This window comes from Numida meleagris, chromosome 20, assembly GCF_002078875.1.
Source record: "Numida meleagris isolate 19003 breed g44 Domestic line chromosome 20, NumMel1.0, whole genome shotgun sequence".
In the NCBI taxonomy this organism is placed as follows: domain Eukaryota; kingdom Metazoa; phylum Chordata; class Aves; order Galliformes; family Numididae; genus Numida; species Numida meleagris.
The window spans coordinates 54501-72093 of record NC_034428.1 but is presented as its reverse complement, the minus strand read 5'-3'; the positions used below and the strand labels follow the sequence as shown (position 1 = coordinate 72093).

At 47.8% G+C, this 17593-nt stretch overlaps 1 protein-coding gene across 4 annotated transcripts in view; it reads left to right on the top strand.

Moving 5' to 3' along the window:
* The window catches only part of IGSF21 (immunoglobin superfamily member 21), an 84856-nt gene that overhangs the window by 48595 nt on the left and 18668 nt on the right, over window positions 1-17593 (top strand). Inside the window, exon 1 of one of the 4 annotated variants that reach the window (XM_021374702.1) lies at window positions 3670-3945. The exons of 2 other annotated variants lie outside the window; for them this stretch is intronic. In XM_021374702.1, the coding sequence (XP_021230377.1) occupies window positions 3816-3945 (130 nt within the window). In that variant the 5' untranslated portion in view covers window positions 3670-3815. Of the gene's footprint in view, window positions 1-3669; window positions 3946-17593 lie in introns of those variants that run through there. One more of the 4 variants, XM_021374700.1, reaches the window with a different exon arrangement.

The window sequence follows — 17593 nt, the reverse complement described above, 5'->3', positions numbered from 1 at the left end:
TTTGCAGTGTCTCCAATGTGTGCAAGTGCAGCTGTGGGTTTGGGTGCTCAGTGCTTTGCTCATGCCCTTTTGCGTCAATGACGGAGTGTGTTAATTACAGTGTATTAATTATATGTAATAATTAAAATGTGCATGCTGTGAAAAGCCCCTTGCTAACACAATGCAGCCCTTTTGTGCTCACTGTCAAGGGAAGAGAAAGGCATCGAGGAAATCACTTTAATTCCCTCCCGGGACTTGGTGCTACCTGGCCAGAGCAGGATCAGTCGAGGGCATCTGGTGCTCAATAAAAAAACTAAAAATAAATGCAGTGGGAGGGCAAGGCTCCTTGGAAACAGAAATAGCTGCTTGCAGGGCTGCACTGAGCCCAAGGTGGGTTTGAACGAAGGAAAAATGATGGCTCTAAGGAAAACTTAAGGCTGGATGAGCTGTATTTTGAGAACACTGCTGTTTCATTTTACAGTGGCTTTTTATTGTTAAAAAGGAATGAAAATAGCGAGACCTTTTGCTATTGCAGAAAAGTAAAATGTTTGGGGTTAAACGCAGTGTGTTGGGTTATCCCATGGAGATGTTTCTTTGCTTTTTGGCTGCCTGGGTTTCTATTTTTGATGGAGAAATGCCAGCAAAGGTCATGAGCAAAGCAGCAGTCAGGGCTGGGAAGAATGGGTGGATTCTCCTACTGAGATATTTCTACTGAGAACAAGTTCCGGGTCCATAAATTGAGATAGATCTTCCTTTCTGTGGAGAAAATTGGATTATTTGAAGATGGGTAAAGTCTGAGAAATTGCTGCCAATGCTGCAACCACATCTGCAGCATCCCAATGTCTAAATCCTCTCCAGTTCATCTCTTCCCACTGGGAGTGTCTCTTCCCAATGATCCAACCTGGAATATACGAAATCCCAATTCCTTCTCTCAGGGTAGGATTTCACCAGGATTTTTTCCTCACTACATCCAAGTTTAAGGAAAATGATAGAATGATAGATTCATTAAAGTTGGAAAAGATCTCTAAGATCCCCAAGCCCAACCCCAACCCATCCCACCATGCCCACTATGTCCATCAGTGCCGCATCTCCACAGTGAACACCTCCAGTGATGGTGACCCCACCACCTCCCCAGGCAACCTGTGCCAATGCCTTGCGACTCTTTTGGAGAATAATTTTTTTCTAATACCCAACCTGGAAATCCATGGGGATGGAGTAGGGATTTGCAAGGAGCAGGGATGCCTACAGCTTGATCAGGTGCACAGAGTCCCCATCCAACCTCACCAGGAGTCCTTTATTTCACCTGCAAATGGGCATTTTCCGTCATGAGGGATGGTGCAGGAACCTGCTGAGATCCTCAACGCACTTCACTGAGTTTTTCAACCAACTGGGAAAATTCAGATATTGTACAGACTCAATGAGGACTTTTTTGGGGGAGGGTATTACTTGCCAAAACAAGTCCATTTTGGGATCACCTGACTCCTGACAAAGGGTCGGGGGGACGGGCTGTGCAGACAGCTACAGCCATGTGCTGCTCTTTGCCAGTTTCCTCATTAATCTTGGTTATGAAGCCCTCGTGCTGAAGTTAATTTTCTTGTAGATGCATATCAGTCATGTAGCTGGGAATCTTGTGTGCGCTAATGAGGAATTGCAGCCTCGCCATGTTATTACTCTGCTAATTAGTACACAGACTTCTTCTGGAAAGGTCAGGAGAGAGGAGCTGAGAAACTTCAGGTTTTTTTTTTTGCATCAAATTGGGGTTGCTGGGTGCAGAGGGATATCTGCCGACAGATTTCTGCCCTGAATTTCTGCTGTTCCCAAAGGTGTCAAGGACAGTGCTTTGGACCTTGTTTTTGCATTGGCTCCATCTATCAAGGATGGGAAGGATGTTGGCTCCATCTCAAATAGGGATTTTCTGTTGCAATGGGATAAAGCTGTGGGAAAACCCTTATTTCAGAAAAGAAAAGACAAAAACAGCCAAATCAGCTCATTTTGTGCCTTTCCAGCCTCCGGGGCTGTCAGCAGAGTACCTTAACCAGCCGCTGAATTCGCAGGAAATTAAAACCCAGGCAAAACCCAATGAAGCCAGACACCCAATACAAATGGCAATATTTTCATCCAACAATTTACATCACTTACTGTCTCTTCCAATGTCCCGGGATTCGGCTGACAGCCTGCACACTCCTCTTGTGTTCCACTGCTAAATCTGGAGGCTGTCAAAGGCATTTTGCTGGGGAAAGACAACGACTCCTTCTCTGAGCATTTAGAGATGCCCCTCCCAGCTCATCGGGGGGAGCTGTGCATGCAAAAGGCGGTTGCAGAATGGGAAAAATTGGATGAAATTGAAGTTTGGAAGGCTTTGCAAGGAGGGATTACCCAGGGAAGTGGTGGAGTCAGTGTCCCTGGAGGTGTTTAAGGAAAAGGTAGATGTATTACTTAGGGACATTGGTTAGTAAGCAATATTGGTGGTAGTTGGGTGGTAGGACTGGATGATCTTAGAGGTCTTTTCCAACCTTAATGACTCTGTGATATGATTCTGTGATATCTGCCTGCTAAACATCCCTCTTCTCTACACTGCTTTGATCCGATTGACCCTGCTAATCTTTGAGCCTCATCTTCTTGCTCCTTTAAGTGTTTCCTCCTATGGGTTACATCATCCAAGGGATGGGAAAAATCACTGTGTGCCCCTTGTTGGCCATGGAAAAGCCAGCAGTGCTATTCCTGCTCTTCAGGCATTGGGAGAGCAGATTGAAATCCAGCCCCTTGCAAAGGAATTTCAGCAATTAATTGGTTTTTGATTTGAATTGATTTTGCGGTGACCTATGCGGAGCCTGATTTCTTTGATCAGGGATTGGTTGGTGAAGAAGCAAGACTTCTGGTCTCAGCCCCAGTCTGGTGCTGCTGGTTGTGTTGGTTTGGAAGCTGTGAACCCCGGGGACAATGCTGGGGGCTGTTTGCACGAGATTGGCTCAAAATGAGGGGAGATCTTGCAATTTTGGGGAATGGCAGAGTGAAGCTGGGGTTGAGGGCTGTGTGTCTGGTGTTACTGACACCTTTTCACTGGCGTGGGGCTGGGAAAATTAAATGCAATTGCAAAAGACTATTTTGCAAAAAAATATGCAGGAACTAATGTACAGGTGACCCCTTGCACCTCATTTACCATCCACTCCCCTATTCTTCCCCTCCTGCTCCCCCATACAAAGAACATCACTTCCTCCACCTTCCATAGATCATATGCCTCCATACGTTGCGCTCCCTATAGCATCCCCTTATAAAGCACAACCCCCATATACCACACGCACCCCCATACACCACCTCCTTACAAAGCTCAGTCCCTTGAACCCCCCATTTATCACGCACCCCTATATAATGCCCCCTATCTACCCCATATATCATGCACCTCCCATACATTACTCGTCCTCCTGCAATTCCGCACATCCACTTGCACCCCCGTATACAACTCACCACTCATATATCACGCACACCTTCCCCCCCAAACCCCCCCACTATGCAAAGCACGGCCCTCCTACACGCTATACATCATTCTTCCTCCTGCAATCCCATACAAACCACAGCCTCCCCTTATACACCATGCAATCCCACACACTCCTACAAATCACAGCTCCGCCCCGCACCCCACGTCCCATCCATCCCCACCCACCTCCCTGCAGCCCCTCCCTGGGGCCGGACCGGGGCGGGCTCAGCCGGGTGCCGGGGGGGTCGGGCGGTGACATCGCAGTGCCGGAGCTGCCAGCGGTCTGCTCAGCGCGGCGGGACCGGCGAGGGAGGGCACCGAGCCCAGCTCGGCCTCGCCGCGATGTCCTCCGGATCCCCCTATGTTAGAAAAGCTGACTCGGGGCACCGGTGAGCCCCATGGGGCTGCCCCCGCCGCGGACACTATGCGGACCATGAGCCCCTTGCCCCTCTGTTTGCTGCTGCTTTGGGATCTCCTGGACCTGGCACTGGGTGAGTTCCATCTTCCCCCCACAATGGGATCAGCTCTGTGCCCTGACCTCAAATAACGGGGGAAGTGCTCTGCTGCGAATATGTGGTGGCTCTGGGCTCTGTTGTTCCCACCCTTGCAGCTTGGGAAAGGCACCCTGTAATGGGGAAGTGGTCTGGGACCCGGTAATAGCGTGGTGGTTTTGGATCTGGGAATAGGGCACCTAGTTATAGGGCAGCGGTTTTGTGCTCAATAATAGGGTGCTCAAGAACTGGGGACCCCATAATAGAGCAATGGTTTTGGAGCCAGTAATAGGGCACCCTGTGATAGGGCAGTGTTTTTAGACCTGGTGATAGGAAACCTGGTCATAGGGCATCAGTTTTGGACCTGAAATTAGAGCACCAGTTAATAGGCCTTTTGTTTTGGACCTGGTAATAGGGTAGTGGTTTTGGATCTGGGAATAGGGCACCCAGTAATAGGGTAGTGGTTCTGGAGCTGGTAATAGGAGAAGCCACTAATAGGGCAACTAGTTTGGATTTGGTGACGGTATATCAGATCTGGACCTGTTAATAGGATGTCTGCTAATAGGATGCTGGACTTGAACCCATTAATAGGGCACTTGTTAACTGAATGCTAGGTTTGAATCTGTTAGTAAGGCGATTGCAAGCAGAGCGCCTGGTTTGGACTTGATAATAGGGAAACTCAGTAACAAGGCAACCCGTCTGGACCTGGTAATGGGGCATCTGTTAACAGGGTACCAGTTTTGGACCTGGTATTAGTTCACTATTAATAGGGTACTTGGCCTGGACCTGGTAATAAATGAACCCACTGATAGGGCAGTGGGTTTGGCCCCTTTAATAGGGTACCAAATTTGGACCCGCTAATATGATAGGGATTAATAGGACACTGTTTTTAGATCTGTTAACAGGGTACTTGCAAATAGAACCCCCAGTTTTTAATAGGGCTCCCCTAACAGGATACTGATTTTTGAACCCATTTATGGAGTGCTAACACTGCCCTCATTAATAGGGCTCCTGCTAATAGGGTCTGCAGGGGTACCCCAAAGCCCATTCCCTGTAGAGTGCATCAAAGCCCTGTCTGCTCTGCACAGCTCCAAGTGGTGGGAGGTGAGTGGCGCTGATTGTGCGACTGTTGGGATTTTGCTATTTCTAACATGCTTTTTCCTGCAGAAGATGGAACGCAGCCGTCAGCTGCTGCAGGGCACAGGGAGGGGGAGCGACGGCCTTCCTCTGTGGGATTGGCACAAAGGGGCCAATTCTTTCCCAGTTTGAGGCAAAGTACCCGATATTATCCTTTGGAGATAGCACAGATCTGTCTGCATGGAGCTGAGTTCCTTTTTTAACATGCTTTTCTGCTGATGATTGATGAGAGTGGGAGTGGGTAAAACTGTGTTTGTGGCATGTGTTTAGGGGGGAAAAAGAGGTCGAAGTGTTTTTTCTGTGGGTCAGAGTGGGGCTGTGGGATGAGAAGTGATATGATAGGGTCCGATTATGGCTCATGGATCTGGATTAGTGCTGCCACGAGCTTGGTCTTTGGCTATTAAAACCTCCCTGGAACTTCTTTGTGTTTCTGTATCCTGAGGTTGAGCTGCTTGAAGCATTTCCTCAGTGCTGTCCCAAAACACAGCACTTTCCAAGCAAAAAAGAAATATATATATCATTGCAAAAAAAAACCAAAAAAACAAAAAACAGCCCAATGCTCTGGTGGTGTATGGCTGCTCCTGAGGCTCAGATTTGGGAAGATGGTTTTTCCTTGGCTGAAAACATTCTTGGTTGAGGATGCTGCGCCTGGGGGTCTTCAGCCTTGTTCTTGCCAGGGATGCAGCAGGATCCATCCCTAGGAAGGGGATGCAAAGTCCCATTGCTTTTTCCCCCGCAATGCCTCTCTGAAGTGGTGAATTTTGTTTTTTTTCTTTATATGTACTCTCTGTAATGTATGGTGTGTGCTCTGTGTTCTCCCTGTGATTTCCCCTATTGCTGCCCCGTCTTTGAGTATGCAGCTGAGCATCCTATCAGCAGCGCTCCCGCTTGAGCAAAGCATCCATGGGAGCCTCTGTGAATGCATTTTGGGGATTTCCATCCATCATCTCTTAATGAAAAGCCCTTTTATTCCCCCAAATGATGCTCCCTGTTTTCTGGATGTGTGTTAGGTCAGCTGCATCCTTCCCAGTACAGCTTTTCTCATTAAAACAAGCTCAATCTCTCCCCTTGGCCAGGAAAAGCAGCCTGGGCATGGCTAAGTGGTTTGGGAGAGCATCAAAATGGAAAAATGAGGGCATGTGCAGGAGGTGAGCAGTCAGACGGCGGCTGGCAATGGCCCCATAGCTTCAAGGTGGTGGTTTTTGGAAAGGCACAAAGTCTCATCTGCAGGCAGGGTGACGACTCCTTGGCAGCCCCAACCCTTTTGCTGGCACTCCACTCGTTGTCTGAAATACGTTCCCATCACACGCTCATAGGGTTTGTTTTAACTGGCAGGGAAAATTAGAGCTGTGTTTTGCAAACATGAAAGGAGAGTTAAATTTGTCCAAGTCTGATCTTGGTGAGATATTGATAAAGCCGTCATCTGAGCAGGTTTGGAGTGGACAAAGGGAAAATTCAGTGCTCAGGTGTCTGGGAGTTTGCACGGTGCAGGGAGAGGAGGAGCATCCTTGCACCACGTGCAGCACAACCTGCTCTAATTCACCTACGAGCACACAGCGCTGACCTGGAAAAGCAGAACGCGTTCCATCAGCCTTCCTGCTCCTACTTTCCCTTCTCGTATTCAGCTCAGGGTCACCTCCTTTTTATCCTTTCCTCCCCATTTCCATGAATTTCTGCTTCCTGCAAAGCCTCACACCGCCCGAGTAAATCCATGAAGCCTTTCCGACAATCCTCCTTGACCCGCTAATTGCCCTTCCCCTCTCCCAATTAGGCCAATTTTGCTATTCTCTTCTCTCTCTCCACCAGCTGTGTTTTGCAGCCCTTTAGAGCTGCCAGCTTCAATCTGGAGTGTTCTCATAAAGCAAGCCTCCTCCCCTCACCCTGCACCTTCCCAAGTTAATAGACGGCTTTAGGGGACAGAGATATTCCATGCTTCATTTTCCTGCAAAACCCCTGTATTTTAAATCATATTTCTGTGTTCCTCCAAGTGCCAGAGCTCAGTTTTGGGGCAAATCCCCGAACTCCCAATTCCTTGCTGCAATGAGCAAGTTCTTAGTGTTGGTGGTGCTGCGGGGCTTAGCTTTAGGTCTAGCTCATTTCCTCTTGTTTTTACCAAATTTTGGCTTCTCTAGACTCACAAAGGTCACAGAGTCAGGGGGGATGTGTGTTGCATGTCCTGGTTTTGCTTTTAAGACCCGTGAGCTAAGCAGCCCTCACTGTATGCAGGGTGCTAAATTCTATCTGTAAGATGCTGGATGATCCTATATGCAACATGCTAAACACTATATATATAATCATAGGATCATTAAGGTTGGAAAAGACCACTAAGGTAATCTAGTCCAACCATCTCCACTAACCATGTCCCTCAACGCCCAGCATACTCTGTTCTGTATGCAACATGCAAATACTACATGCAGTGCACTATTTGCGAAGTGCACGTTATATGCAATGCGCTGTATGCTGTATCTATTGTAGCACTCCTGCATGTACCATGGTCTACCTCTCATACCTTGAAGCCCTTGCAGAGATCTTCCTTCAAGTTGCATCCAGGCTTCAGCAGCATGTAGGTGCAATTCAGGTCCTGCATTGATGCACTGGGTTTTTATGGAGCATCTGATATGCAGAGGGAGGATGGGCATCACTTGGCACCCACTTCTGTTTTACTCCCTGCTTTGGTTCCCTGCCCTATTTGCTTGATTTCATTGACTCCAAGTCAGGCACTGGGGAAGAGGATAAGCCCATTGAAGGAGTCCCCAAACGCTGTTTTTTTGGGTAAAACTTCCCGGCCTGCAAATCAGCCTGCATAGAGCTGAGCAGGGAGGATGCAGCTGATGCACTGTGTTTGCTCTGTGCCAAGCTGCTCTCTTTGCCCTTTTGTTTGCTTGCTGCTGAGGCACTTGGTGTACTGATGGGCTTGTTTGTAACTAATGGCTGGTGCTCACATTGTCTTTCTGGCATTATCTCGTTCCCACTTTTCCCATCTCCTTCCTAAAATAGCAGTCAATCACGGGCTTGTTTTCAGCTCTGGGCCCCTACCGACTTTGGGATGGATTCATGGTCCAAGTGCCAAGGGCAGGCAGACTCTTAGCGAAGTGCAGGACCATGACCCACATCCCACTGTGCAGTCACCATCACTGCCAGCTCTATATTTTCTGTGGCATGAAGCCTATAATAAACAGAGGATTGGGTACCAAGCAACACCAAATGCCAGAGAAAAGCAACAGAAATGGGTAAATTAATAACTCTTGTTCATAGGGTCCTGACAACCCCATGGCTGTCCATCCATCCCCATGTCCATTCATCCATGGAATCATAGAGTGGCTTGGATTGGAAGGGACCTCAAGGATCATCAAGTTCCAACCCCTCTGCCACAGGCAGGGCCACCAACCTCCAGATCTGGTGCTAGATCAGGTTGCCAAGGGCCCCATCCAACCTGGCCTTGAACACCTCCAGGGGCAGAGCATCCACAGCCTCTCTGGGTAGCCTGTTCCAGCACCTTACTGCTCTCTCTGTAAAGAACTTCCCCCTGGCATCCAATCTAAACCTTTCCCCCTTGAGCTTAAAAGCATTCCCCCTTGTCCTGTCACTGCCTACCCTTGTAAAAAGTTGATTCCCCTCCTGTTTATAATCCTCTTTTAAGTGGTGGTAGGCTACAAAGAGGTCTCCTTACAGCCTTCTCTTCTCCAGGCTGAACAAACCCAGACCCCTCAGCCTGTCTTCATAGGGGAGGTGCATCAGTACATCCCCGTGTCCAATCATTCCTATCATCCAATCCATGCTCACATCCACCCCTCCCCACATCTCTCCATCCCTCCTCACAACCATCGTTCCCCACATTTGTCCATCCCCATCCATCCCTACACCCTTGCGAGGGAGGTTAAGAGTGAGGAAGGAGGCTTTGCAGTTCTTGGCTGGACCCACAGCAAAGCCAAGGGACTTTTGGCTGCCCCTGGCTCCAAGGAGGTTTGGGGAACTCTGGGATAATGATACATTTCCCACTGGAGGGATGCTGGGAGCAAGAGGCCCTTCCCAGCCTCTGGACCACACATTTTGTCTGTTCTGCTGCCGGGAGCAAATCTCCATCTGCAAAACCCTTCTTAGTTGAAAGACAGCATTCCGGAGGGCCGGAGCAGGGATTTCACTCCTCTGCCCAAACCTCTGTATAATTTCCTTTTATATAATGCCTTCAACAATACACTTCAGAAAGGAGGGTGAAGGGATTAGCAGCTGTTATTCCAGCCCCACTCCACCTCCCTGTGCTTGCAGATAAATCCTGCGGCTGCATCCTGTCTGCCCAGACTGGGGAAATAGGAGCTGAAGCTTCCTCTGCTGGGATGCGCCCACTTTGCATTTACACTGATATATTTCCTTGCAAAATGATTGGAGTAACTTCAATGGCAGGGATGGGCAGGAGTGATCTGGGAATGCCCCTTGATGGGGGCTTGCTTTTTCCTGTAGGACTAAAGCAATGCTTGGGGGTGTGGGACCAAAGTGGTGGGAGGGAAGTGGGGTGATTGGAGATGTGGTGATGGCACTCCTGTTGGCTCCTAGGTGTGCTGCTGTGAATGGAAGTGTTTTAGGGGGGATGGACTGCATGGATAACATGGGATTTGCTGGTGGCAGTGTTATTTTCCGTGGTACAAGGGCTGATCCCCAAAAGGTGGTTGGATCTTGGTGCTGGCAATACTTGAAAAGAGGAAAATGATGGAAAGGGCAATGGCTCTGGGAGCTGCTGGCTCTCTGCAGGGAGGGCAAGATGCCCTAAAAAAGCAGGGGGGGGGAGGGGAAGGCTCCAGTGTAGCAGGTGTCACCAAAAGCATTGGGATTGCTCCAGTTTGGGGGTGTGCTGGGGAGGATGTTTTGCTCCACGCTAGATGACCAACAGCCTGGATCTGATAGAGCAGATGCGACTGTTCTAGTTACAACTTACATGCACGTAGAGATGAAATATTTCCATGAGTGCCAGTGGAGGTGGCTCTTTAAAGCTATATTTGCATCTCATTGTGCTATTATTGCTGGGGTTGGCTTTTTTTTCTGTCTTTTTAAGGAAATCTTAGGAAAGATTTGATATATGCAGTCTGGCTGGAGATGGTTGGGTTTCCTTCTGGTGGAGAGAGATTTACTCTGGTGTAATTATAGCAGCAGCGTGGGAACACAATGGTACTGAAGGAAGCCTGGTTGCCAAATTTAAGCCTTCTGCTCGCAGAAATGTGTCTTGTTGATTTTTCTTGCAGCAGGAAAACATGTCTGTGTGACTTTGGGGTGGGAGATGATTTTGCAGTGGCAGGACTTGATCACTGGGACAGGAGGGATGCCCATGCCCTGCGATTTCCCATTGCAGTGGGGCTGCATTCTATAATTTGTTCGCACAGCCCCCCCCCCCCCCTTCTCCTACCCTCTGATCCGCTAAAAGCTTCCTACTGCGAGAAAAGAAAACAACCCAACTCTTTAAAATTTAAAAGGCTTATTTAAACAATGTTATCTCTCTTGGAAGGGATAGAGTATATTGAATGGTTATATTTAGTGCTCGGTGTAGGACAAAGCAGATGCAGAGAGATTTTTAACATGAGGTTGTTAATCACTTATGCCATATCACCTGGGAGGTGTGGATATGTGTATTTGTATATGGATATGTGCAGCACACCCATAAGCATGAGGACTGGAGAAGCAGGGGGCAAGAAGAGGCCAGGCAAGAGCTGAGCGTCCCCTCTTGATCACTTATTCCCCCCTCAAATGCTGGCTGGCTGGAGCCCCAAAAGGTGCAGGAGAATGGGGATGCTCTGGCTGTATAGGATCTATATGGGATATAGCATATAGAACTATGTGGGGCCATATTTCACCTTTTCCTGCCCAAAAGCTGGCTGGTTGGTGCCCCAAAAGGTGTGGCAGGATGGAGATGCTCTGGTTGTATGGGATATGTAGGGGATATAGCATAGAGGGCTAGGTAGGGCTGACTGGAGCATGAACAGCACGAGCTCTCTATGCCCCAAAATAGGGCTGGGATGGGAAGGAGAGCATTTACAGCTTGTAAGTGGGCTGTTTCACAAATCCTGCTGTCCTCTCCCTGCTGGCAAGCTGCAAGGAAATCCTACCGCATTACCGAGCCTCTATTACCCACCCTCGTGGGAGCACTGAATTACAGGAAATATTTTATGATCCTACGCTTCGTTATGTTTTATTAAAAGCAGAGCGTTGGCCTCCCCTGCCACATTCATCAGATCAGAGGCCCTGTTGTGTTTTTTTTCCCCCTCCCATCCCAAGATCTTGCTGCTGTTGCTGTGGTTTCTAACGTCACTGGTTTGTGCTCTCCTAGCAGAGGAAATGTGGGGAAAATGGGGCAATTGAGGTTTTTTTGGGATGCCCCATTTCCAAACTGGCTTGGGGACATGGAGTTGTAATGCAGAAATAAGGAAGTTGTTTTTTTTGGGGGGGGATAACCCATTTCTAGTCTGGCTTGGGGATGTGGTGTCGTGATGCAGAAATAGGGATGGATGTGGAAAAGCAGAGAAAAATGAAGATGGTGGGGAGTTGTGGGACATCTCCCCTATGGATGGGGGCCAGTACGTCCTTACGAGCCCTTGGGATGCCCCATGGAAAAAGTGCTCGGAAAACCCAGCTCTGCTCCATCTCAATGCAATCAAACTCATGCTGGGAGGAGGACCAATGGGATGTCACAAATTTGGGGGAAAAAAAACCCAAAATGCACACAGCTGCTTAGCAGAGCTGAAGGAAACAGGGTGCCCCATCAGTCTTGCAGATTGACGGCAAAAAGCTGGCCAAATAATGATAGGCATATCTGGAAGCAGTCAGGAGACAGAAAGGTATTAATTAGCAGTTATTTCTCAACGGAGCGGAGATGGATAGGGATTAAGGTAACAGCCGTGTGCATCCTCTCCGCAGCAGCAGTAACATAACGGTAAATCAGCGTTATGAATCGGTGCTGTAAGAGGGTGATATGTTTTAATCTTATTAGCGGCACAGCATTACTAGGAGAGCAAAGGGATTATTAATCATGGAGTGTAAACTGGGGAGAAGAGAGTGGCTTCAAATTAGCAATCTGACTTTTTATGGCAGGCATCAGAGATGGAGGAGAAAAGAGGTGGGTAGAGGATGGGTGAATGGGAGGATGCCAAGGGGTGAATGCAATGCTGGGGCTGTCAGAATCGAAGAGATAAAGCAGCCCAGCTCAAGGCAAAGGGTTGGAGCATTGCTGTTCCTTGTACTGGTGCTGGGTCTGGGATATCGAGGTCAGCCCTTGAGCAGGAAGGTAGTAGGGGCAGGGCTTGGTTGTGTGGGGCTGGGCAGGGGGGTGAAGGGATTCGCTGGGGTTCTGTATGTAATAATCTAGGATGTGCAGTTATCCATCCTACCCAGCCATCTACCATCCCTCTTTCTGTCCTTCTGTCCAACCCTCCACTCCTTCCTCCCTTTCTCTGCTCCTCCATACTCACATCCCTCCTTCCCTCCCTCCATTCCTCTCTCCTTCAATCCCTCCCTCTGCTTCCTCTTCCCTTACTCTGCCCCTCCATCCATTGGTTCCTTTCTCCATCCTTTGTTCCCTCCATCCCTCTCTCCATGCCTTCCTCCATTCTTCTTTCCCTCTCTCCATCCCTCCCTCTCTGTACCTCCCTCCCTTCCATCCATCCATCTCTCCCTGCATTCCTCCCTCTGTCTCTCCTTCCCTCCCTCCGTCCCTCTGCTGGGGTGGCTTTGCTCCGCTTTTGGGCTTTTGAAGCACTTCTGCCTGCTACCAGGTTTTATTTCCCTCAATTCTCTGCCCGAGGTCGTGCCCTTGGCGTATAAGTTCAGAACATGGAAAAAAGAGAATAATAATAATAATAATCCCTTCCCATTTAGAGTGCACAGAACTGATGGCACAAGTGGAGATTACAGGCAGCTGGGGAGAAGGGAGGGAGCAGACAGCTCCCATTTGTCACCAATCACAAGTCTGGGCTAATTGGATTTGCCTGCAAATAAAGAAAGAAGCAAATTCATCATCTAGCTCATGGTCTCCTGCTCAGTACACAGCCTCTTGCTGGGACTCTTAACGTGGTGGGAAATCCATAGGCAGCACCCAGACCTAAATCCTCATCCTTGCTCCTCAGGAAAATTAATTTTTATTTTCCCCTTCTGTCCACCCCAAGCTTGAACTTCTCTCAGCTAAAGCTGGAGGAGTAGAAGGTTTTAGGGAGGACTGTGGTGTTTCAGATGTCAACATTCAATATTGCACTTACTTATTTTTGAGGAATAGTGCTCGTCTCTAATGATCCCTTGCTGGTGCTCATGTTTTGTTCGGTTTTTTTTTTTGCTAGATCTCAAGTGTTTTTGGAAAATGGTGGCTCTCCCCTTTGCAAGTGGGGAAACTGAGGCACGGGTGGGACTTGCTCCAAATGTGCACTTCACACTGCTTCCAGCTCCACTAATTAACACAGGCTGGGATTATGCTCAAGCCTAGATTAAAGAAGTGAGCTATGGTTTTGAATAATTAGCTCCTTGTGTGGTAATCCTCACCCCAGTGCAGGGCAGAGACCTGCTTCAGCAGGAGCCACCCTAATTTGCACAAAAATAGGGATAAGGCTCTGATTTTGGCGCTCTCGCGCTCTGTTTCCCTCCTTTCCTGGCCCAAGATACCATTTCGGACTCTGAAAACTCGTCAAAGCACCCATGGTGGCCAAATCCCCCCTAAATTGGGATAAGGGAGTGAGAACAGCAAGCAACGTCCAATCCTTCCAAAAATCCAAACCCAGTGACCTGTCATGAGTCACAGCCACTGGTTCTAGCATCATCCCAGCTGTGATAAACCACTTCAGCACTGCACTAAGACATTATATTTTAATAGCAAAATCAGTAGGATGAAGATGCAGCAGTAAAGCATGCCCCTTCCACCCCAGCATTGTTGGGAGATGAAGGCATGCATCGTTTGCTGGCGGCTTTAGGGCAGTGCACTGAGCATGCAGTGAGGGAAATGATAAATAAAATTTTACTATGCTGGAGTAAAAGCTGCTAAACATACTTCACATCTGCGTGGCTGTGAGAGGTAAATATTCTGTCTGTAATTTATGAGCATGGCTTCCTAGACTGTGCAGGGGGATCTGGTAGCAGCTACTAAAATACATCGAGAAGACTTATCAGTGCAGCAAACACAACCCTGCTTGTAATTTGCATGGGGTGGGAAGACCCATCTTCTCTGTGTTGTTGGATCCCTTTTGAGTATGATTTATGGGTTTTGGGGCTCAGTGGGTATTTCCAAGTGGTTTTGGTTGATTATCTGGTCTTTCTCTACGGGTGTGCATGCAGAAAAACTGCTCATTTATGAATAATGTCAGGCTGTATCATCACAGCTGGTTCTCATCCTCAACTTTGAGGATGTTGAAATGGATGATATTTCCCATTTGTATGAGTACAATAACCCTAAAGTCTTGCTGCTCCCACTTATCCCCCACCTATTTCTCTTTTCCAAGCCTCATTTTTCACCCCCAGCATCAGAACTTTTCCACTATCTGGAGCATCTCTCATTTTGTAATGGGTGCATTTGTCTTTGCTGTGGTTTTCCTCTTTCAAAGGATGCTGTGGGTTGGGGTGGGCAGGAGGTGGCCGCTGGCTTTGTGACTGCAGGATTTTCCACCATCAACATCATGTTTTGGAGTTTCTCTGCAACCAATTGCCTGATTTTATCTAGGGATACACTAAGCACCCAAATGAAGCATGCAAGGTTTTCCTGGGTGTTGTAGCAGGGCCTGGACTTGGTCCAGAAAAATGCCACAGCCGTTTTACCAAACTTCCTCAAAACATCCATTTTCTTTTTTCCTGTTGTTTTGTTGCTGTCACACTCTGGTTTGCATTGAACAAGCTGACTGTGCATCCCACTGTCTCTGGAGCGAAAAAACCATAACCTACTCCTGGGAACGACCAATTTCCCGAGGCTTTCACGCAAACATCTTGCTTGACGGAGATGTACTACAAGCACTAACTCGGTGCCAGAAGTGAAAGGAGCATTCTCATATTGTGCTCCGGTGAGCTGGAACAGCACTGCTGTCGAGCCTTGGCTGGAAAAGGCGCGACAAAGGCGTTAAAACAGGTTTTGTTTCCCATGCATGAGGTGTGTAGCCACTTGGATGGTTCTGTCCATTGCAAATTTGTTTGTTGGAGACACACCGGAGGTGACAACAGGCTTGTGCAAAGCAGGGCTTTGCATTTGTTTTATTAACTGGTGCTTGGTGGTAGATGGATGGGTGGAGAGAGTTGGTAGGATGGGAGAGGGAGCGTATAAACAGGAGGGGGGATCGATTGTTTGTGAGGGTAGATAGCGATAGGACAAGGGGGAATAGTTTTAAGCTGAGACGGGAGATTTAGGTTAGATATTAGAAGGAAGTTTTTCACACAGAGGGTGGTGACGCACTGGAACAGATTGCCAGGGAGGTTGTGGATGCCCTGTCCCTGGAGGCATTCAAGGCCAGACTGGACATGGCTCTGGGCAGCCTGGTCTAGTGGTTGGCAACCCTGCACTTAGCAGGGGGGTTGAGACTCGATGATCCTTGAGGTCCTTTTCAACCCAGGCCATTCTATGATTCTATGAAAGGGGAGAAAAAACTGAGAATGCTGAAAGGAGGTAGAGAAGGCAGAAGATGGGTATTGAGAAGGGAGAAGGTGGCTCCACAGCTTCCCAAGGTTCACCTAAATTCACCAAGACCTAAATCACCCACTGTGTTTGTGTGAACTATTGTCAAATGGCACAGCCCAAAGGCCAGGAGGGTGCTGAAGTAGATAGGATGGCATCGAGACCTCAATTGTAACTTCATGCTGGGAAAGATGGAGGGGTCTAGCAATGCTTGGTGGCTGCTCCAAGCTGTTTTGCTGGCAGTAAGGTTGCAGTAGAGGGGCTGCCCCATGTTTGCAGTGGGAAGAGCACCTCTGGCTTTGTCTGGGGCTGTCTGCAGAAATCCAAGCCCTTGAGAGACAAGTGGGTTTTGTTCAGGCTCTTCCTCACATGTCCTTGCCCATGCCAAGGTTGTGCTGATGTGGATAAAAATCCACCCAAAGCATTTACAGTGTGTTTTGGGTTTTTTTTTTTTTGACTGACACAATCCATTTTAAGCCTCAGTCTTTGTTTCTCTGCAGCCTATGCTACTGTCGCACCGCACTGGAGCATGGCTATGGGCACTGATATCTTAGGTCTAGTAAGAATGTAAGACATATAAAAAAATGGCTGTAGTATTCATGATGATGACAAAACTAGTCTAAGAATTGTTTTCTCTTAAGGCATGTTGGTATAATTCTTTGAGAAGCCCTTGCATGCTGCATAGTGTTGGAGATGCACTCCAGTGATGTTTGGGTACCACAGCTCAATGCAACATTAGGCTTCAGTTGGTGGGTGACTTTAGTTGGCTGGGATATTTTGGAGGGGAAGAAGTCCAGGATTTAAGAAAGAAAGAAAGAAAAGGGAAAAAAAAAAAAAAAAGCTGTGGGCAGTGTTCAGAAGTCCCATCTCAGTTGGGTTTGAGAAATTGTTGGAAGCTGGTGTTGGAGTTTTGTCTTATATGCCAGTTGGACTGTGACACTGTGATAAAATCTGACTGGTAAGGCTTAAAAAGAGAACATTGGTTTGTAGTTTGCAAAGATTTTTATCATAAAATCTGAATTGGAGTGGACCCCTTAGGGCCTGCCTGTCCCCAGCAGTCCTATTGAAGGGTTCCTCCATAACTGATGATGCCAGTGCCCTGCTTTTAGTGGTTTTCTCAATTAATCTTGATTTAAAAGGGTCAAAAAGCCAAACCAGCCACACTCCATCAATGTATTGATTAAAATTATTGATTAAAATTACAAAAAGCCAGCAAGACATGAGACACATCCGTAGAATGGAGGTATAGCTTGGTATAGGCTTCGACGTACCTATTGCAACCTATTTCATTAGAGAAAAATACTCTATGCTATGTGTTCTATATGTCTTTTCCCTACAGTGCCTTAGGATTTAGGTGCTGGTGTGGTCCAGCAGCCCCCATACAGCATAATTAGAGATACAGCTGCAAAGTGCTTCCTCCCTCTTATGCAAATGGGTGAGGTAAGAGGCATCTAATTAAATGTTTGTACTTTAATATGCCGTGGTGTGAAGGAAGATGAATTTTAATTACTGGCTCTTTAATTGTTTGGTCGGCCCATTAATATCCTATTTACACAGCATTAATACAATTTGCTCTCTGCCAGCAGGGCTCTTCCTCGCAGCGGGAGTGAGATTCTCCTTCTGCTCCAGGTGGCCCGGTGACGCTGAGTCTCATGGCTTTATTGCGTGAATAGCAAAAATAAATATAGCAAGAAGAATGGACAAAAAATTACAAAATCCAGCCCAATTTTGGGGTGGGTTCTGGAGACGTTCGGCCCTGTTGGTACTCAGCTTTTGGTTTTCTGTAAGGAAAAAGTGGGAAAACGAGCAAAATTGATGCATCTTCCTGCCTTTAAGAACACAAAGGGTCTTCCCCCCACCTTTTTCCTTTGCAAAAGGACTATCTCCTTTGGA